Consider the following 22,825-nt stretch of genomic DNA (forward strand, 5'->3'; position numbering starts at 1 on the left):
GTAAAATAGGACCTAATACAGGTCTTTGCAATATCACACCTTCTTCCAATGTTATCCCTTGCTTTTATCATTATTTATTTGCAGCCCGTTTTCAAATCAAGCCACAGCATTCATCTCAAGGTGTAAATCACTATCAAATGTTTACTGAAAATCAAACACATCACATCTGCTCCTTTTCCTTCAACTCCTAGTGCTGTAATCCTAGCCAGAAAAAGGGCCAATTTCTAGCCAGATCTGCTCTTCTGAATAGAAATCACGGTTTCATTGTCCTCAGGCTTGTAGCCTGGTTTACTTTATAGGAAGCCTCATGAATTAAAACATCTGTGCAGCCTGTTCTGAAGATTATTTTTGTGGAGGGGCAGAGCTGGGAAGGAAACAAGTGGAGTTTATGCATGTGAGGGGGAGAGAGGAGAGGGATATGTGTGGGCGGGGGAGAAGGGGAGTCACTTTTATCTGCCTGTGTAAGGTATGTAACTAATTGGTGGCGATTAGATATATTTCCGAAGAACTGGTTGAAACCTTGAATGCTGCTGTGTTTCTAAACCATAGCTTCCCATATAGTTAGGTGTTGTGTGCTGTCCAGCTTTGTTCTCCTGTAGTCTGTGATTCCATTGATACTTGAAGCTATGGCCAAACTGAAGACACAAGAAGCCAACAGTTCAGGGATGTGTTACTTTCTCACTCTTAAGTGCAACAGGTAAATGGCTGTTTTGGGTAAGAAACAAAGGAATTGAGGTAAATGTGAGGAGATGACAGGGACTGTAGGATAAAAAGTGAGAGCGTGCTTAGCAAAGAACTCTTTCAACGGGGAGTATGAGTTATAGTCCCTGGAGATCATGCAAAAGGCATCCCATTCGTGGCTTTTTGCTTTGACCTGGCCATAATAAAATCTCAAAAGTTTCTGGTGACAGTAATGCCTGTGGTGTGCTGGCTAGAGCAATATTTTATACCAGTGATTTAAAAGGATTGTTAGTATCCCTTTTCAGCTGGGGCAAGTGGCTGGGAACAGGCAGAAATAAATTTAATCTATTTTTCTAAGAAGGCTCTGCCTATATTACTGGATCTCTTACTGTCTTTTCTTGTTCTTGCCTGCATCCCCTCATAGCCCCCTGGCATTTGCTACCTGCTTGCAGCCCAGCTTGGGCCACCACTCATGATGGGGAATATGAAATGTGTCAGCTTTTCAGCCTGGGTGTTGGTACCTGGAGGTTCCTGGTGGAGAGCAGGATGGGGCTTGGGAGGGACTTAGACTGTACTTTGTGCTGCTGAAGATGTCTGAGTTTGCCTACAGGTGGAAAGCATGTCTGTCCAAATCATGGGGAAAGGGAGTAGGGGTGTTCTTCTGTTTTGTTTTGGTTTTTTTTTTGCTAGAAGTGCATGTTGAGCAATTAACACAATTGCTATTGAGGCTCCTGATCTAAGCCTTTAAATTTGTTCCTAGAATGTCTCAGTACTGTTTGTGTGAGACAGCATAAGAATTGAATCTAGCAAGATGCTCTGAAGAGATGTTAGAAGCTATGTTTTGTAATAATCTTACACATTTTCATATATTGTACTGACAGCATATGCTTTCAGCATTGTGGCAACTGCAGGCCTAGTTACACCTCAGAAATGCCTTCATCGTTTTCCTACTCCACGCTACATTTTCCACCTGGATTATCCCTTTTTCTTTGATGGCTGCACTAAAGCAATAAGACTAAAAGGACTGTAGCCACCTTTACTTTGCAATCCCAGGCTCTTTACCTAGACTTATTGGGGCACAGACATGAACTGAATATTCCAGACCCAAAGACCAAGTCCAGACCTAACACATGCCACCTCACAGTCTGTCTGACCTCGTCCTCTTTGCTGAAACAGCATGGTATGTAGATTCTGACCAAGTCAGAAAGCATCAAGGAGTGTCTGAAGTATGCAGAACAACGTGGGACTGGGGCATCTGCTGATGCACCCCTTGCTGTGCAGGTGGACCAAGTTGTGGCTGGAGCCCCCAGCCCTGCTGGCCCTGAAGCTGGGGCCGACAGTGGTTGCCGACCTCACTCTGCTGCCTAATCTGCTTTGCATAGCCAGTGGGTCATTTTGGTCTCTGCAGAGTACTGCTATGAGTGAATGACTTGGTTTTCATTTGCTTTATTGTTTACTACGATGATCAAAGGAGCCACTCCTTGTTATTGTAGAGGAGCCTTAAAATCTTACTTTAGAGCACAAATACTCTGGGCTTTGACAGATGTGCTTTGAAAATAACACAGATGTGCAGTGTCAGATTTCACTGCTGCACGCAGTGTCTTTGTTTCAAACTATAAATTTGGCTAGTAGTGCTAGGCATGCGCTTTCTCAAAGCCTTACCTTCTGCAACACAGGAAAAACAAGTTTCTGGGATGCGGGTGTTTTTCCTTCTGATATACCCACTTAGAGAGATTGAAAGGAAAATGATCTTGGCAGATTGAGTGCTCACCCTGCAAGGCTGCAAGGCTGTGGGTTATTTTTAACCTAACTCCCTTGAATTAAACAACGCTTAAGAATTTTTTGCTTGAATTGAAGGTGAGGCTCAGTGGACTTTATTTGCAGTGAAGCTCCAGCCAAAGACATGTTTCTTGCATTGAGCTGTGCAGAGTAATGCCTGTGGCGTTGTGCTGCTCTAATGAACAATGCTTGCTTTTCTGAAGCACTGTCTTTTATGAATTGATGTGAGAGGATATGCAGCTCTAGAGCAGTTTGCTCCTTTCCCATTCTCACCCTTCCTACAGATGTGGTGATCACTTTGGACTGGTGACATTTTAGATGGAGCATAGTCTCCTTACACTTGCCTGGCAGTGGCTCATTAACTGCATGTTAATTGAAACTGAAAGTTTGTCAGATGATTCAATTCAGTTACATGTTAAATGGATTCAGTGCAGTAAGCATTACTGCTGTGATGAAAATCTCTGTGGAGTTGATTTGTGAACTGATTTGGGAAGGACTCAATGGCTTCATCAGCGGCTCTGAGAGATCGACATTGGGAGAGCAGCAGAGGTAGCCGTGCTTCTAGCAAAACAAATCCTAATCTTGTCTTTCCCCTTAAATGGCTTTAATTACAGCCCAGTATGTTCCCTTTCCAGGACATGTGTTAGGTAGATAAATGTACTCTGGAGACCTGAGAAGCGAAGAAGAAAATGGGAAGAATTGAAAGTCTGGTTTGAGTTCTGTAATCTAAATGGCTGAAAATGTTGAATTCCTTATTTCTCAGTGGATTGAGCGCTCATAAAATTTTCCTTAAGTTTGACTCAAATGTAAAAGTATGTTAAAAAAAAAAAAAGTATCTACCTTAAAGATGGAAAGTTTCCATCTTTCATAGCTCATCTTTTATGCTTGGCCACTGCAAAGGTCCCTCTTAAGTGAGCAGTTTATTCTGTATGCTGTACCTGCTTATATGCTTGGTTTCCATCTGGAGCCAATTTTTATTGCTGAGTTATAAACTCTTTGAAAATGTGGGCTTGTAATGGAAGCACTGGCAGACCTTTAACTAGGTCAGTTTTATCTGACTACATTATCTTTGCTTTTTGGTAAAGCATTAAGTGGTTGTGTATTTGTTTGTTTTCTCGCAATCCCAGAATTTTGACATGAATATATTACTGAATTGTTCTTTCTTCAAAATGTCATGAACATGCAGCATTAGAGAGTTTATACAGACTTCGCAATCATCTTTAAAAGTAAATTGAACTGCTGTGTCGTATTTCAAGATTTTCTTGCTTATACAGTACATTTAGTCTGTAGCATGTCATTACGATACTAATACAGAGTTTGATTCTTGTCCTGCTAATCTTGAATTTTGTTCTGTCTTTTGAACTTCTTTCTGTGTAAAATGACGATGGGGTTTTTTTGTTTGTCCCATTCAGATGAAAAGCCATACCACTGCAACTTTTCTGAAGAGGAAATCCCGATGGTAACTTCTCAGTTGGTTGAAAACCCAGAGCTGGGAAGCCGCAATGCCAGAGAAAATGCATCCAGAGAATCTAAACATGAGATTCCTTCCCTGGTGTCGGCACTGGGGAGTGTCATCAAGGAGCCCTTTTCGAAATACCAAGATATAAAAGGTTCCGGAGACATAAAGATGCCAGCATTTCACCACGGCCAAGGGCTTCCTCACTCCAGTTGCATTGCTAGCTTTGCTTTGGGTGTGGGCCAGACATCTTCGAACATGGTCATGGACTTTAAAACATCACTTGAAGTGCAGGCTAGCTGTGCTAGAGAAAATGTACTAGACTTAAAGAGGGAGCATCCTCTAATAGAAAAAGGTGCTGAAACTCAAGAGGTAGTTCCACTTGATTTGAGTGAAAAATCAACACGGGATAATTCATGCAATAAAAATCTGAATACATCCTTGCAGGCTGCTTTAATTGTGTACCCGTGTCCTTTCTGCAGTCACAAGACCTACTACCCTGAAGTCCTGTGGATGCACAAAAGAATATTGCACAAAATCAGCTGTAACTCCATGGTTCCTCCTTGGGTTCAACAGAATGGATTCAAGAGTATTAAAAGCAACCTGGTCTTTCTGGCAAGGAGTGGACGTACTGGCCCCCCTCCTGTTCTTGGCGGTAAGGAGTGCCAGCCTTTGCCCATTGCCAGATTTACACGCACTCAAGTGCCAAGTGCATTGCCAGGGTCCAAAAGCAGCTCTCTTTCTGTTGGGATTTCTGGGAAGTCTGGGAGTATGCATCAGTCAAAGGACGGTCATACCTTTGGCCAGTGTGGACCACGGTTATCAGGTCTGGATGGGTACAGACAGCCCAAGTTAAACCATTCCCAGGAGCAATACAACATAGCAGCACAACAAAAAAGTAAATATGAAGCAAATTCCAAACTTATGCAAATAGGAGCCTATAGCAGAAGCGTAACACCTACTCAGCCGGTCATATCCAGGCCTAGCACACAGCCCGCCAGCAGTAAGCAAGTGGAAAAGTACGCTGTTCCCCAAGGAAGTACTAGTTTTGCCTCTCCAGGTAAGCACTGTGCATCTGACTCCATGAAGGCCAAATTCAATGCACCACTGCAATATCATCCTCTGTGTAAAAGCGAGCAGTACGCTAAATACGAAGAGCCATTGGTGCCTCCAAGGGAGTCTCACATGAAGGCTGGGAATGAGATGAGGACATTGGCAAACTGCACAGCGGTAGCACGAGCGAGTCCACTGCTGCAGCCCCAGCCTAGTGCTGTGGGAGTTTCTCCAGCTTTACACTCCAGCAAACAAGATCTGGGATCAGATGGTCATGAGAAACATTTGGACGTTTTAAATATCTTTAAAACATACATTCCAAAGGACCTTGCTTCGTTGTACCAAACCTGTGGTGCCAACAGCCCTGTCCTGGATCACACAGGTAAGATTTTCACAAGCCCTTCCGTAGCTGAGGATACAGCTTGCTTGTTCATAACATGCTGTTTCATGGTTTCTTCTTTCTGTCCCTTTAATGGTTGGGATTACAAATTCATTGTTTTTATCATTTCTGGATAAGGTTAGATAGGTTTGTTTACCAGTCTCTAACATTGAACCATCCTCCCTCATGCACTGTGTGGCTTTTCTCTCACAGGTTAAATGTATCTGATTCCACCTGGAATATTACTGTTCCTTTCTCCCTTCGCTTAAAGCAGGCTAGAGTTACACAGATGTGCTGTCACATGAAGATCCCCCTGATATACTGGCACTGGCACACATCATCATCATTTTGCTTCAGGCTAAATAAACATCCTCTGGGGCTTATCTGTGATGTTATTTTGGAGGTTTTGTTAAATTTCATCTGCAAGGAAGTCTTCCAACAGCAGAGACAATTATTTGCCAGCGTCTTTCTTGACAAAAGTCTTAAGATCTCCCTTGTCCATATCAAAGACTGCAGTTGTATTTTTCAAATGAATCTTTCGGTTTGTTTCTATATTTAATTAATAGTAGGTAAGGCCAAGTATGTGCCTGCTCATTCACATAAGCAGGAAGGGCAGTTGTGCAAATAACCAGTTTAAAAGTTCAGGTATCAGAAACCTCCTTCTGACTCCTGTCAGACAACTGCCATGTAAAAAGAACAAAAAAAAAAAAAAGAAAGAAAAGAAACCTATGTATTTGCATTTGAAACCATAGTCTTCTGATGATCTGCCAGTATTAGTTTGTCTCAGTGGAAACTGAACGTCACACTAATATATTACTCTTGAGATGGGTGTGTGTGTGTGTGTGTGTGTGTGTGTGTAGTGTTGGAGAATGGGAGCCATAGTCTCAGCTCTCACCATTTGTAACCCATCCTGTTTTTATATACCCTTCTTCTCTTTGTAAAAGTTGTGCAAGAGCTAACTCTACATACGAAGAGCGCGCATTCCAGACCAGTGTTTTAGTGTCCTCACTTGACGTAATACTCTCTGTTTTGTTGAAGGATTTGTGAAACTGAGCTTGACGCTCCATTTTGCAAGTGGACTGAAGCCTAGGACATTTGGAAGCTGGTTGTCTGAGAACAGTAATAGTCTAGTGACCAGAATGTGTGTGCTAGTTGACCACTGCCAGCTGTGAGGCAAGGAAGGAGCCGTAATGTTTGATCAGGCCTTTTGGAGAAGACAGGGAAGGCAGAATCTATCTGAAGTAGTCTGTGAGGCTTACCTTTCAGCCACTCCATTGTCAGTTTTGCTCAGTCATTTAGAAAATAGTGCTGTGCAGGAGCCAACTGTTACTTATTTCTATGGAGTAGATTGTTTCAGAGTTGGTTAGAGGCCGTGTGATGGTTGTAACTAACAAGAGGTTCCTGGTTTTTGTTAAGGAAGCAGAGGAGGACATGCTCAGTTTCTAAAACTGCAGAGTTAGTGTTCCTGGCTTTGTCCAGTTGACTTTGCTTTTACCATCCCAGTGCTTAGGAGTGTTGTCTAAAGTTTCTCCCTGTATGCTTCTTGCTCTAAATACCAGCTAATTGTTCCACCAGTGACCTGGGGTACCTGCACGTGGGTGCCCTCCTTGATCTTACTTAATGCTGCATTGGGTCAGCCTGCTCACAGAAGTCTTATTGATCCAGTGAGCTCCCAGCCGTGTTAAGAGGGTTGGAGAGAAACAGTAAAAGCCAAGAACTAGAAGCTGGCTTAGTGAATGCAGGCACCAGAAAAGCTGTGCGGACTGTTGGGGCAAATTAAGCAGGGGCAGGGTTTCCAAGGAGGTCACTATTTACCTGCTTTTTAAAAGAGCGATTTTATTGCCAAAATGTTTTTGCTGGGCAGTGATTTCCACAGACTGTTTAACTGGAAGTTATTTAGTGCCCATCTCAGCTTTGAAATCTCTTCTTTCATTCCACATGTTTTATAGCAGTCAAGTTTTCAGAATTTGAAACCTCTTTTTTATGTAGCTTGTCTTTATTTTATATACAACTTATAGATTGTTGATGGTTCTCCAAACCAATTGGCATGATGGCTGTTTTTCATAGCCCTAAAATAAAAAGCTGCTGCAGGCAAAAGGAACGAGATCCTACCAACTGCGAATAGAGGAGGGTAAATGAACCTTGTCTGAAAACACACATGGCCGTAGACAGAGCCCTCTGTTAGTATGCATCATACAATTTAGTCTTAATATGGCAATCATGACATAAAGGACAACCAAAAATTCCTCTTAGGTGTACTATTTGTCATGAGTTATTTTCCCAGTTGAATGTTCCCGATAGACTTTACTTGGGTGTTAGGGATACAGCCTTATCTTGGATCACACTAGAATATTTTAGTGTGTGGTAGTTCAGTGTTTAACTCCCTTCAGAGTGATTTGATTTATTTCTGGGATCCTTTCTTTTACATTTGTGTTTATTCCAGTGTGTCCTTGGAAAAGAGAGTTGTTGAACATGGAGTTGTGATACAGCTGCAAACACAAAGCTTGCTGCACTTGCTGCTCAGTTTGTTTCATACTGCCCAATCTTCCCAAATACACTTGTAGAGAGAATCTTGCTGTTTTGTTTGATAGTTGTTATTTATTTTATTAATGATATTTACATTAATTGCCACATTAGAAAAGGGTGGGTTAAGGCAGCAGATGCAGTCATTCCCTGATGCTCTTTTGAAACCAGCTTTGAGCATCAGTTTTGCAGGAGCTCTCGTTCAGATAGTCACGTTCCTTTACCTCAAATTGCTAACACCTGTAGTCATCCACCCTCTTGTTCACATATAGGATAACCTGAGTGATGACTCCCAGGGATATTGCCGTGAGGCAGTGATGCCCATCACTCAGAGCTATCAAAAGCCTTATGGTGCTCCTTAGGAAGTGCAACAATGGCAAATATACCTGGAAGCAGCAATTATTTTTTTTTTCCACCTGTTTTTTAAACAACTACCATAAAGTGAGTGCCAGGGAGGGTGTAGATGAAAGTCTAAACCTCACCTTTGACATTTGTACAGGGTATGTGGGCTTATAACAGCATCCTCAGCCTTCCCTTGTGAGTAACTCAAGTGGGAGCACTGGTTCCATAAAGATTGTCAGGTCGAGCCTGTAATGGCTGCTGAGACGTGTATTCACCTTTCACAGTGGGAGACTTGTGGTATAGAGAGATTAAGTGTCTTTCCAGAGGTGGCAGAAACCAGCTGAGGAAACCAGGTCTCCCAGGCTCTATGAGAACCACCCTGCTGGTAACAGAGCCCTGCTCTACCTGTCCCTGCCTCTCCAGTGACCAGCACAATGGACCAGCAGAGGCCATGTCTGGTCCCTCAATATGCTTTGCTCTGCTTTGCTTTCAAGTTTGCAGCTGTAGTTCTGGCCAGTGAGGGGAAAATCCTAGTAACAGACCAAAAAATTTGCATTAATCTTTACTGCCTTGCCAAGCAAATTGTCTCATTATAGTACAATGAAGCTGTAATTGAAATTTAGGTGATTTTTTTTTTTCCCCCCTTTTTTCTGTGTGGGTATATGTGATCTAGGTTTTGCCCCTAAATCATGATCTTGTATTTGACTGCCAGGAACTTGTTGGGAGTGTGTTCAGCTACATTTTACAGACTGTGCTGCCACCTGCAGGAGGTGCTATTATAAAAAGAGAGAAAAAATTGTGAGTGGGCTTGGTGGTTTTTTGCAGCCAGACATTTCAATATATGCTGTGGTAAAAACCATCGCAGGACACTTGGTGCTGTACCAGCAGAGTAAATGGCAGCCCAGCTTTTTTTCTATTCATTTTCAGGTACAGCATCTGTATTTCAGATGAGCCCTCTGGCATCCTGCAGTTGATTTTTCCATTGTGGGTTGTTTGTTGTTTTTTTTTTAATTTGCTACCACTTCTTTATTCACAGTTTTATTCTTTTTAAATGCTGTAACGGGGGAAAAGATGAAACAAAAGCTGAAACTTCACTTCCATTGACAACCCCCTGAGAATTGCTTTAAAAGCCAAAGTATTCCAGTGGCAAATGGAAACATCAACTCTTTCCTTCTGAAGATGGCGTTTTACCAAAATAGAAAAGATGATGTTCAAACATATTTTTTTAAATAATAAAAATGCCCAATAAAAGTCAAATGTGTCTTTTTTGATCAGCAGCAAAAAGACAAAGACCAGCCCTTTAAGTCAGATGCTGTAAACTGACCTTTGGAGAAAAAGGAGAGGTTTGAGTGGTTTTCCACAAATGCTAATGGCCTAGAAAACATGTTTACCCAGGGCTGGGGGGTGGCTGCTGCGCTGCTACCAGCTCAAAATGTCCGGAATGACACTTTCATTCACAGATGTCTTTCGTCTGTGCCTCAGAGGTCTGGGGTCAAAGCAGCACCGGCAGGCAGGTAGGCAGGGGCGAAAGGTTTGATCAGTCTGTGATGGCTCCGCTCGCTCTGCATTTGTCTCTGAGGTATTGCTGCCCGGGGGGGACAGTCGGGCTCTGGTCCTACTCACTTCCTATTATCCATGTGACTTGTCTCCGCCACGCAGGAGTCACTTTGATTTGCCTGATGTACTGCTTGACAAAGCTGGGTGATAGCTGAGAAGTGGATCCAGCTGCTCTGAAAAGCGCACACCTGACATGCCAGTCCTGGTGCGGGCACATCATGGGGAGCATTTTTTAATTCAATGTAATTTATGCATTCTTGCAGTCCTGTGTGTGCCTGGCCTGTCAGCCAGTGCCTAGATGAAGGCTGACAGTTGTCATCCAGGGCCTGAAGGTAGCCTCACATAATGACACATTAGACATACTAATGATGTTTTCTTCTGGCATAATGTTTTCTTCTCAACTTTATTCTCTCCTCTCTCCCCCGCCCTCTCTTCCCTCCCTCCCTCCCAACTACAGGGATGCTCAGGACACAAACACGCCAAGGAGACTGTGTCTGCAGAGAATGTGGAAAATGCTTTACCCAACCCAGTCACCTCAGGACTCATCAGAGGTCCCATGCAGGTACCTTTTCACACTTGTTCTTGCTTTCTCCCTTTCCCACTTGCCTCCTTTTGGATCCAGTTAACAAAATGGCAAGAATTACATTTCACATACCGTGCTAACCTAAGTAATTCCAGTACCTAAATGTAATAGACAGGTTTTTTATTTTTATGACTACTGCTCTTGTTCTCCGGATATTGCTTACCTGATCCCTGCCCGAACTCCATAAAATTGCAATGCATTTCAGATAAGTCTGTTTGCAAATGTTTTATTTTAATTAGAGAGTAGGGTACTCAGAAATGAATATGCTAATGAATTCTGTTGCCACCAGCACAAATTGAAATCAAAGTACCCCTTTCAGCACAACATAAGGCTTTGTTTTGCCTCATCGTTGCTGTTGACAGGAACATTTTTGCAGGAAACAAGATTTTCCTGCAGAGACTGGTCAGCCCTAAAATGGGAAATCCCTACCAGCCATTTTTAACCTGATGTGGTCTGTGGTTGAGGATGTAGGAGTCTAAAGCCACCAATGTCAAAAGACCTCCTGAGCATTGCACGAGACACTGAGACTAGTGGGTTTGTCCTGAAAAGTGTGAATGATGCATAGATAAGCCAGTCTGATGCAAAATGACAGAGGCCAAATGGCAAGTAATGCAAGAAGAGGGTCCCTTTACACATACACTGATAATTAATGTTGTCAGTGATTGCTTTCTTCAGCAGCGAAGTCTGAATTAAAAAGGGCAGTGGCCCTAGGCTGCCATTAGCACACTCTCTTACAGTAAGTGTTACGGTAAATTGGTATTTTCCGGCCACAGGCTAGTAGCTGGTGTCTTTTTTTGAACGTGGTTAATCTGTAATGGTCTCAAATAATGTACACACACTAACGAAGCTTGAATGTTCATCTGTTAACAAGCCCCCTTGTTCCCACAGTGGTATTTGAGTCTAATGGACTCCGAGGTACTGAAGTTCACACCACCTCCGCAGATGCCCCAAAACAAGTATGTTTTACAATTAATTGGATGTTTGGTTTTTAATGTGGTAGCTGGGAAAAAGTTGCACAGTGATACGCATCACTAAAGCGATGACTCTTTTATAACATGTATAAATAATAACAGTGTTGCTTGGATTTTAACTCTTAAAGTTTTTAAGCATTTTATCAAAGTCTGTTATCTAGAGAGTCAGTTAAATGTACAGAAGATAGTGTTTAAATAAATATGTTACCAGCTTACCTGGGGACTGGGTGGGATAGGTAACTGTAATGCACAGTGATATGTAATAGTAAGATAGTACCTAAAGAAATAATTTGCCTTTACGACTAACACATTTTCTGGTGCAACAGCACAATCCATGCTTAGTCTGTATTTTTCTGAAGAGTATGCATACCCTGATATCCAGTATCTGGCCTTTGAAAGACTCTCATCCTCCAGTTGTTCTGGGTTTTTTTAGTTTAATTTTGACTACAGCACTTTTCCTGTCCTGTCTCTTTCTAAACAATTGCAGATGGCTTTGGCTATGCTCAGAGAATGCATCTCTGTGTTAATTCCACCTTTGTGAAGTTTAGGAGTTGGTTTTTACTTGCTTAGTAAGCATCCTCACCGGGCACCACCACATTGCATAGTTCATGTGCTGCACCCTTCATGGAGATTCTTACCACCTCCTCTGTTACATCTTTCTGGCCCAAAGGCTGTGTGGAGAACCCAGCCACTGCCACGGGAGTATCTGAGGTGCCATCAGGAGGTAGGAGTGGCCAGCAACTCTCATAAAGCATTCAAGATGGTGTAGCACTTCAGTAGTTGTTGCAGGCATTGTTTGCTTTGCTTTTGTGGGACAGTAGCAGCAAAGTTGTGCTATAGTTGGAGAGGTAGAGGAAAGTGTTTTCCTTGTGATGCTTATAAAATTGTGCAGGGACATAACTTCTAGCAGAAGTATGTGACAGAGTGAAACACTTCAGCTCTGCAAACTAGCTCAGCTAGTCTTGGTCTCATCAGTTTGGTAGTGTAGATTTAGTAAACCTAAGCATCTTTCAAACACTCTTTCATCTTTTTGTGCTTATGGTTTTCTCTTCTGTCTAGTCGAGACTGTATTCTGAAGGCATCTGGGCTTTTTTCCTCTAAAAGATAATCTAAGGTCAAAGTTGGAAATACATTTCCAAAAAGTTCTGAAATGGCCATGTCTATCCAGAAAGAGATGCAGCAGCTCAGTCCACATCTGGACTCCTTTGTAATTTAGGTTGTATTGCTGCACAGTAAATTCACTCATAATTTTGTCTTTGTAAACTCCTGCCACGCCAGAATTTATTGGCTAACTTCTTCCACAGAAAATGTAGTTTGCTTTTGCAGTCTCAGTCTGCATCAATCTGTCTTCAAAGCATTTGATTAAATCACAGCATCTCTCAATACAGCAAAATACTGGATAGGGGTTAGCTTCCTGAATCGCTTTGTCTCTTGCCAGTCAGTATTTCTTCCACAGAAGCTGCAGTATGATCACTTCTCCAGGAGATAGTTCCCTTTCTTTTGTCCTGTTTGTTCCTCAGTGTCAGCCTTTGTTGCAGTTTGTCAGCATCTGTGTCGGTTAGGATTATTCGGTTGTCTGCCATTCTGCTTGCTCTCATTTGCGAGCAAGCTTTGTGCTCCCCCAGAAGACTCCACCTGCACAGTCCCTGGGCCTTAGAGAGGTAATACACTCGTTTTTACCTGCAGCTGTAGGGGCCTTCAGAAACACAGAGATGAGCTTGCACTGGGGAAGATGCCTGCAGCATTCTAGTAACATTATGATTTCCCACTTTAAACATTGTCACTCTGTGCCCTCATTTCATTTCTTAATTGGGCACAGATCTATTTGTGAGAGTTTATAGTGTAAAGTCAGTTCAAGTTACAGAAGTGCCATGCATGTGCTCCAAGCAAGAAAAAATAGTTATCACATACAGTAGCCTGAGAATGAAAAGTTTTCTTCTTAGTATTAGGAAGAAATTATTCCCTTTACATAATGTTTCTTCTGCACAGGTAAAATATCTTCCCTCGAGTAGTCTGCTGAAGAGTAAAACTATTGATGTTAGTATTTCAGTTCCCCCAACACCTTCAGTAGTCAACCTGAAGATCATCTCTAAAGGTTTCTTTTATGAAAGAATGTTCGTTAGGGCTTTTAAAATCCCCCAGTGTAGTAACTTACAACAGTGCTACATTATATAGCAGTTTTCTCACAGAATAATTCTACTTCCACATGTTAAAAATAGGTTCTACTGCCAGGTTTTTTTAAAAAATGAGCCAGTTAAATCTATATTTAGGTGTCTAAATAGGAGATCCACTTTAGGGTATGGAACCACCAACAGGAGATGCAGGTGTTCGCCATCACTGAAAAGTAGGCCACCTATAGGGGCGTGTTGAGAATACAATATGCACCCAGTTTTGATAATATTAGCACTGGGCTGTGTTTCATGCTTTGGTATCACCACCAATGAAGGATAAACAAAATGTAGGAAATATGATATTCTTCTCCTTCATGACATTATTCAGTGTGGTTTCTTACTTCTACCTGAATGCTTTAAAAAAACAAAGGAGGGCATTTTTACATCAAATTAATTTCCAGTGAACTCTGGAATGTTTCCAACTCTTCTTTGTCTAAGGGACAAAAAATGCTCATTACGTATCCCAAGTCAATACAATATGTGCAAAGTCATGTAGATTCTCTTGAAATGCTGCCATATTAAACATAATGAATATTCTGAGTATTTTTATAAATGTTAGTATCCCAATATATCCATAATTAAGCTTGCCGTATCCACGATGAATATGTATCTTAATTTAGAAACACTAGGCAGCATCCAAAGGCCTGATTTAGTAGGCATGAATTCAAGGAGTGCACTCCAGTTGCTTATACAGGGCACAATAAAAGCAGGCTCCCATTTGGAAGCGTCCCTGCAACCATGCGTATCTCAAAGCTGCTGCAGCTCTCAAAGCAAAGCTCTTCTGAAGCATGGGGTCATTTCAGAGACACTGCTTGATGCTGCAGCATTGCAGCCAGAAGCCCAATTCCCAAGTGCACTCAGTGGCACAGGAGGCAGTCTCTAGCAAGCTTTTGCAAAATGGTGACAGCAGTGGTAGCAATTTCTAATACGTGTGCCTTACATTTAACTTCTGCTGCTGCATTTCTAAAAACGCATAAGAACTTGACCTGCTTTAGGAATATAGTTTATCCTCAGTCAGTACTGTGTCAAACCATATGCTAAAAAAAATGTAAAAGATAAGTAATTGGGTATTCGAAAGGCATGATTTACTGTTTAGCAATGAGGAAGAGTTCTGTCTAATTGAGGGTATGTGTATGGGAAGCATATTTGCAGTGCTGGAACCAGAGATGCCAAGTTCTTTTGCCTTTTGTGTGAGTGAAACAAGCAAGACTCCTAAAACTCCAACCTTTGCCCTCTCTGGAAAAACACCCTTTTATTCATAGAAGATCAATTAAAAGCTATATGCCAGGCAAAAAAAAAAAAAAAATCACTGTTGGTATGATGTATATCTTTGGCTGAAGCTTTTTCTGTGCCAGAAGGTAATGAAGGTCATTTACTGTGAAGGCATAGTAGACACCACAGTTCTTGGGCTTCATTCACTGAAAAGAGACTTGCGCAGTAGGTCCTGTGTGATAAGGGCAAATCACCTTCATTAAGGAGTCCATAAGCCTTCATTTTCTCCACTACAAGTATTCTAAAACATTTATTGCAGTGTTAAATACTTGAGATACCATAAATGTGAACAGTCAGAATTTGGGGAATACACAGATTGGAAAGAACCGTCAAGAAAGCACTATATACAAGTACACACACAGGTACTGTGAAGAAGCTTGGGGGAAAGGTGAGGGGGCATTTGTTACCTCAAATGTTTTCATACTGCAGCAACATTACAGCCCTGCTTGTGCTAAAGCAACTTTGGAGAGAAGGGGAGGAGCAAAAAACCCAAATAAATTATAACATTATTTAGACCATTGGTTTATGGGTTTTGGTTGATTTTCCTGTTTTTTTGCCTTTGAAACTTTAACACTGTCTGTTAGAAGTTCTATTTATGACATTCGTTCATATGAAATGTCTTGCCCCAGTTCCTTGCAGAGTTTCTGCTAAATATCATGATTAATAGTTCAGTCCTCATTATTGCAAATGTTATTTTTAAATAGTTATTCTGAGAACAAGAATTCCATTAATCAAAATAATAGATAATGAACAAATAAATGGCAACCTAATTTGTCTCGTTCATACATATGGAGATTATAATGCAAACAATCAAGGAATCATGGAGGCTGCGCTACTAGCATCTGAGTAATATGCATGTACTCTATGTCCATTAGTTTATGAGCATTATAGACAGGATTAGCAGCTGCAGTTCTTGTCCCAGCACTTTCCCTTTGCCAGCAAACTGGTGGAGGAGTATCTGTGCTCCAAACTGATCTTTGCAATTTATTTCAATGACATGCAATATTCTGTCTCTGGTATATTAACATGCACACAAACTGATTTTTTCCTGTTAATTGGTGAAAAGCCCTGCAAAGTTGGTATGAAAGCAGCTTTTGGCAGAGAAACAGTAGGTTTCACTTAGAGATCTTCTGGTTTTCCCATTTAAAATGCTGAAAGTGAATAAAGCCTACTTTTTAAAATGGTAAACATTTCACTTAAAGAGGAATTTAGCTGGTTCAAAATCTGACTGCCCCTCAGGCTGGGAGGGTGGGGGTGAGCCACTGGGTGAGTTTTGGCACGCCTGAAGCTCAGGTGCTGTTTCCCAGTGACACCAGGAGAGCAGCTGAGTGTCAGAGGGGTCTGACCACCCTCTCACCCACCACCCGTGGCCTCCACCTGCCCCTGCCAGCTGGAATGAGGATGGATCTGCCTCCCAGGACCCTGCACGCTATCCCCAAAATGCACCCCTAATTACAACTCTTTTTTCAGTTCTTACCCAAGGAAACTGGGGCGAGGTGCCTGCCATCCCTTTCCTTCCCTCCTTCCTCCCCTGGCTCGGCGAAACCCTGCCGCGCTCCCCCATGGATGTAGTGCTGGTTCGATAGGAGAAGTTTTAATGATGAATGCCTCCTCCTGGAATTGTGGCTCTGTCTCTCAGGCATGATGCAGCCGTGCAAAAATGTAAAGCATCTTTCTTGTTTTACTGCAGGAAATTCAGCATCCAACTAAGGAAGTTTTATCACATCTCTCATTCAGTTACTGTTTCCTACATTTCAAATATACTGCCATCTGTACAGCAGCTTTTTTTTTCTTTAATTTTGTTGCAAATCTTTCCGACTTAAACCAAACTTTGACTGGTAAATGTCATGAATCTCGGGCCAGGTTTAATTAGGAATTTTCTAAATCTATTAACAAAAGAGATGAACTTAATACATTATGTCAACCAGAGCTGGGCTTTCTTTAGCTATTTTGAGGGCTGCCATAGGCACAGCTTGAAACTTGCTTGGATTTTACATGGGTTCTGTATTTTATGTTGCATTAATTTAAAATGGTCTGTTTCACTTCATCAAGACTTTAGCTTAAGGATAATGCATTTATGTAAGATTAATCTTGCCATGTTGTTTTAGGATCAGGATTGTAAACTGCATTGTTCCGACAGTGATGTTCTAAATGTCATTTTAAAGCTTTTCTTGGGAGCTTCAGGCTCCCACTTATTCATGATGTTATCTTTAATTTCACTTGATTTTAGAATATCCCTGCTATTTTTTTCAGCGTGGTAATTATTCATTAAAATTGGCTAAAAATATGAAAGGAAGATGACAAGGGAGGGGAGGGGAAAGCTGCCTTAGCATTTGACAGACCTGTGCAGGAATTCAGTTTTTCTTCTTTCAGCTGCCTTTGTGACCTCGAACTTCAGCCATTTTAAAACACTGATCTAGTTATGAATCCGTCTTGACTAGCTCAAAATTCTCCTTTTTGGAGGCCAGCTCTTCCCCTCCTTGTTCTCAGCGGTCTCTGAACTGCTCCATCAGACGCTATTACTTGCTTTTCTAGTCTGTCAGGGCTTATAGGGGCCTGACAGGCTTTGTCTGGCTGGAGATGATTCTGAAAACCCCCCGACACTTCTGATGTGGTGGGCCAAAACGAGCGTGCGCCGCGCTAATAAAGGGTAGCGAACACCAGCAGGGCTTGCTGAAGTGTTGTGCCTGGGAGCAGAGGCCAGAATATGAGCTTTTTCCCTGTCTCGTCCTTCTTGCAGGGGAGAGACCACGGTGGTGCGGAGGTCACCCACACGCTGCCTCTCCGGAAGGGAACCTAGAGCCCCGTCGGAGGAGCCCCCGGGCCAGTGGCCCCCGCCCTGCCGGGCAGCGCTGGCAACCCCCCGAGCAGCAGCAGAGCTGCCTCCCTGCCAGCCATCGCCTCGCCCGGAGCCGCTGCGCCAGACTGAACCCAGCGCTCTGCCAGGAGGGGGGTGCCTCTGCGCTGTTAATCATTTTAAAATAAATGAAGATGCTACACGAGATATATATAAATTGACGTACTAATCAGTCCCATGGTTCCTTATTTCCTTTATAATAAACAGTGGAGTTGGCAAGCACTGTGGCAGCACAAGGCATCTATATTAATCAAGAGAAGTTTGAGACACTGGAAAAATTAAACTTTATGTGATTTGGACAGCATGAAGAAGTTAAGCACTGTAACAAAAACCTCCCTGATGCTCACAATGACTATTTGATACATTTGAAAAACAGCAGTGGATTCGAGGGCTGGAGAAGTATTAGTTAATGAAACTGCCACTGCCTGTCACACTGAAAAGCAAATAAAAAAACCAAACAAACAACAGAGAGAGGAAGAATGGGGGGTGCGGGGAAAAGGTGGCATTCAGTGCTGATAAAGCAATGCTTGATGAAGGATTAAAGGGACTAAAGAGAAAGACCGTCATTCTGCAATGGATTGTTTCATTACAGTTTGGGGACCACTTGCATTTCTAGTGCTGTTGCTCTTGACTGTGCACCATTAATAGTATGTGAATATGGAAATTGAAACACTTCCAGAGAAAAGCTTCTATTCTGCTTTGGAAAAGAAAAGCTAGTCAAACACTAAGAAAAAAAAACAGGCTTCTGTGTTTTACTCTCAGGACCTTTTTTTTGTAACAGGGCTACTTTCTTCGACCTGATCACAAAGGAAGTCTTCACATTAAAAAAAAACAAAAAACAAACACACATAAAAAAAAGAGAGAAATAATAAAACGCTTAGCTGTCTAACGCCATTGATCTGTGTACTACTTAGAAGAGAAAAGGTGTCGCTGAACAAGTTCAGGCAGCCCTAGGCCCATAAAGGTACTCTCTGCTCCTGTGTTTCGTTCAGCAGGCCCAGCTACCGTTCCTCCTTGGGCCCAGTGATGTTCTGGAAAGACAAGGAACTTCTTTTGTGGTGGCAGGTTAATGTTCATGTAAATGTGTCATGTCTTGTACTTGGTGATCACTGGTGGTGTTAGGAAAAAAAAAAAAGGCAAAAAAAAGAAGCTTTATATACCTCTTCTACAGTAACTCTTTAACTGCAAGTTTTCAAGGCGGGGTTGTGGCACATAACAGGTTGTTAAACGATGCTGTGTAAGCAATTAAAAATGTATTCCACAGATATAGATATTTTCTTTCCTTATTGCTGTGACACTATGTGTGATGGTAATATTTCTGAGAGTTTCAGATTTTGCACATATAATTTTATGCATTATCAAAAGTTACTGCTGCCTTGAAAGAAAACGTTCTGTGAAAATTTTTGCAAAAGCTTTACTAGTTTTTTTTAAATTGTAACATTTTGTAAAGGCAGGAAATGGATTAAAAAAAAACCTAGCATGCTAAATATATTTTTCAAAAAAGCAATAATTTTACATGTACAGATATGATGCTAACCTTTAATACAGGTGCAAGCAACAGTTTACTTAATACAATAATGGAATAGTGCTGTTTTTGTAGAAGTGGGCTTCTGACACAAAGATTTGTTTAAAAAAAAAAAAAAGAAAAAACCTTAAAGTGTGATATCTTTCTGTTCTAACAGTTTTGGTTGGGGGGGTTGCTTTTTTAAGAAATCTAGTCAGTAATTGGTTCTGGATACTACTTGTTACTTGTTTTAAATTACTTGACAGGTTTTGTTACTTCGCAACACTTGCAACAATGCAAATTAACTTTCTTATGTATTTTTTTAACTAGTTTTTCCTTATGCTATTACACCAGATGTATACCAGAATTCTCTGTAAGTCTCGGGTGTAGTTAGGAATGTCTGTGCAAATACTTATAAATGACTGTAATTAACTGTTCTGTAAAGTTATTTTGAGGGAGGTCGCATAGACACATTCCATTGTACACCAAAAAAAAAAAAAGGAAAAAAGAAAAAATGAAATATTTTGCTGTGTTGCTTAATGATTATCATTTTGGGTTTGCACTAGCTTTCTCTGTTTTGGATTTTGTTTTTGTTCTTTTGGGGGTATTTTTCTTTTGTTTTGTTGCTTTTCTGAGTCTTATTTTCTATGAGTGAAGGTAATGGTGACAGTTCAGGAATGCACAAAAGCCAGTTGCTTAGTCTATTTGTTTGTGTTTTAGTTATTAAAACTCTTCTGTACCCAAAATGGCATAAAAGTGTAGTGTACATTTGTAATTTCTGTTTTTTTGTGTTTTTTTAAATTGTATTTTTTGACAAGCTGATCTAGAAAATCTGAGTTAATACTTAGAGCCCAAAGCTTCTTTCTGGAGCTTTTCTGTCAGAATCTGTGACAGAGAACCTAGTGCTGTCACTGCCATTACCAGGGTACTAATCAGCAAAGTTTACAATCATAATTTAGGTCCATGAAGAACAACAGTAGGGGAAATCAGTTTAAATAATTATATGCTGTGTATAGCACAGAAGTGAGATTTTCACTTATTTAAGAAATGAGACAGGGTGGGGGAAAGCCAACCTTAAAAGACCATCTGGTTTTGGAAGTGAATCCCATGATTTCTGTTTCCTTTTTTATCATTGTATTGTATTGATTTGTTATTTTAGTTAGGCCATAGTATTTAAAATGAGTCATGTTCCATATTTATTTAGTCTGTGGGCTCTTTTAAGCGACATTATAACTTTTTTTGGCATGACATGCTCCTGTAAAGCCCTTTTATGACTGTTACAGGGACTTTCTACTACCTCTACCAATCTACTGTTTCTTCTTCCTAACAGGTTTTTATGGTGTTGCAAGTCTAATGTTACTTAGACAATAAAGGGTTTGATTATCTACACTGCAGATTCTCAGTGTATCTGCCATCTCTCTCTTTCTCCCTCTTTCTCCCTCTCTCTGTTTCGTTTGCAGTTTATTATAGCTAAGGTGTAGAAGGTCTTTTTTTTTTTTATAGCTGAAGTGAAAGAAAGACCTTCCTTGTTTATTTTTGTATCCTGAGGGTTGTGCACTGACCAAAAGTCAAACTCGGAGAAACTTCTTCCACAGAGCTAATCAGCTACTACATTGCCATCATGCTGTTTGCATTCTTGAAATTCCTTCTGTCAGAAATGCCATTAAATAAATTGGTACTTAACTGCATAACGCAACGCAAATTCAAAAACCAGATCAATTTTTAGTTTTGTATTTCAAAACCGCTTGAAGTCCTTTAGAAAAAAGCCTGAACATAAATTGTTCCCCCTTTCCTATGGAAGACTGCTTACAAGAAATCAATGAGTTAAGAAAATTATTCTTCAGAAAACAGCATTTTCTATTGGTGCAAAAAAGGTGTTCTGCTTTTGACTGTCAGTTAAAAATCTGTCGCTGGATGGATTTCTAGGTGTTTGACATCATATACATTTTGTGGTAACCCCTACAGACACGTTGCCACCTTCTAGTATCGTGTGGTGCTGTGTGTTGTGTGGCACGTGTATGTTTGTCACGCTGAACACATCAGAGCCTTCATGATGTTTGGAGTTGTTTTACAAAATGACATCCTTGTAGTGGGAGCGCACCCCCCCATTTGCTTGTTGTCATGCTCAAAGGGTCCATGACCAGGTCTTTGTTTTGTTCGGTTTTGTTCTCCCTCCTTGCTGCATTCCTGTGCTGAGGTACTTAAAGCTGATCTCAGCAGCTCCAGCAGGATTGTTAGGATTCACTGACACATTTAGGGGTTCTTCCTTGAAAAACCAATCTGTGGGGAAAAGACCTGGAACAAAACATGAAGTAACTTCTTTATTAGGTCCCATCTACGTAAAATGTGTGGGTTAAAAGTAGGAAAGGTTGCGTTTTATGTCATATCAAATTTTCCACTACCCATACAAGGCAGCATTTTTAAAGTCAGTAGTAATGTGCAATGGACTGAATTTCTCAAGAGTCCTGTTCTGTTATCTCTTGCTGTATTTGACAGCCTCATTCTTCGGGGCAATCCAGTGGGTGGAGACAATGCTCGTGTGGATTCACTGGGAGCTTATAGTGCAAGGAATGCCTGGTTGATCCCAGTATTTCCAGGGAAACTGAAATGAAACTGAGTACATTAATATGTATAAAAATTCCTTCTACTGAAATTTTTAATTAATTACAAATTATGAAACAATTGTTTCTGGAGCAGCTAGGGGTGTAGAACAGTTGAAGATCAGAGGGAGCACAGACATACTCCCCTCTTAACTGCTTTCTGTGGGGCTGTGTGTATGTCAGCATTCTTGAGCAGCACTGCAATGGTGCATTGACATCCTTAATTGTCTCAAGGTAGATGAATTGTCTCAAGGCTTTTGTAAATTATATTTATACCAATACCTGTATTTTTTTTCTTCAGGTTCATTAGTGTTGCCTTTGGGAGAAAAAAAAAAATCCGCAGCAGAAAACCAACCAACCAACAATCCAACCCCTAAACCCTAGAAAAAAAATTCTGGTATTCAAAGCTGGTGGACAAAGGAAAAACCACAGATGGGAAAAAAAAAAAAATCCTATGTGCTGGGTATAAACAGGTGTTATTCTCAAATTGATCACCTATTAGTAGTAAAAATGAGAGACACTTGCTATTGAGAGAGCCAGAAGAATGTTGTGTTGGGACTAGGAAGAGGGCAAAGAACAGGGGATTGTTTGCTTGTTGCTGGAATAAAGGGATCAAGAGCATTAGTGTGACCTAGCTCTGTTGGTTTGAGTACTGAGGTGGATGTTGCCCATAGGGACATAAGAAAAAAATGAAAAAAACATGAAAGACCAGTAAGGGGCTAAATTGTGGCCTTCTATAATTCAAGCAAGTAAATGGAAGACAATGTACGAGAAAGACTCAAGCTGAGGACAGGACTGAGGAGAAGCCAGGAGTGGAGGGAAAGGTTTTAGTAGAATCACCAGAGTGGAAACTTTGCCAAAAAGGTCAAGATCAGTAGTGAGAAACATCAAAAGGAAGTTGGGATGAAGCAGAAGCTCTGCAACTGAACTAGAAAAGGTCTGTGCCAATTGCAGACCCCAGTGCAAAGGGCTTCCATTTGGATGAAGAGGAGGAGGGATGTGAAGGCAGCTTCTGGGGACACAGCTTGGAAACATCATAAAATAATCACATAAATTAAACTTGGTGAATCATGTTGCTCTACAAAAAAGTTCTTCTG

General features: G+C 41.2%; 1 protein-coding gene across 2 annotated transcripts in view; it reads left to right on the forward strand.

Moving 5' to 3' along the window:
• ZNF516 (zinc finger protein 516) overlaps positions 1-20,517 on the forward strand; it is a 101,854-nt gene extending 81,337 nt beyond the window's left edge. The window contains exons 3-6 of one of the 2 annotated variants that reach the window (XM_051611927.1): positions 3,873-5,351; positions 10,228-10,332; positions 11,242-11,309; positions 17,508-17,653. In XM_051611927.1, the coding sequence (XP_051467887.1) occupies positions 3,873-5,351; positions 10,228-10,332; positions 11,242-11,309; positions 17,508-17,567 (1,712 nt within the window). In that variant the 3' untranslated portion in view covers positions 17,568-17,653. Of the gene's footprint in view, positions 1-3,872; positions 5,352-10,227; positions 10,333-11,241; positions 11,310-17,507 lie in introns of both variants that reach the window. The other variant, XM_051611926.1, reaches the window with a different exon arrangement.
• The last annotated feature ends 2,308 nt before the right edge of the window (positions 20,518-22,825 follow it).

The sequence above is a fragment of the Apus apus genome, chromosome 2, assembly GCF_020740795.1.
Source record: "Apus apus isolate bApuApu2 chromosome 2, bApuApu2.pri.cur, whole genome shotgun sequence".
In the NCBI taxonomy this organism is placed as follows: domain Eukaryota; kingdom Metazoa; phylum Chordata; class Aves; order Apodiformes; family Apodidae; genus Apus; species Apus apus.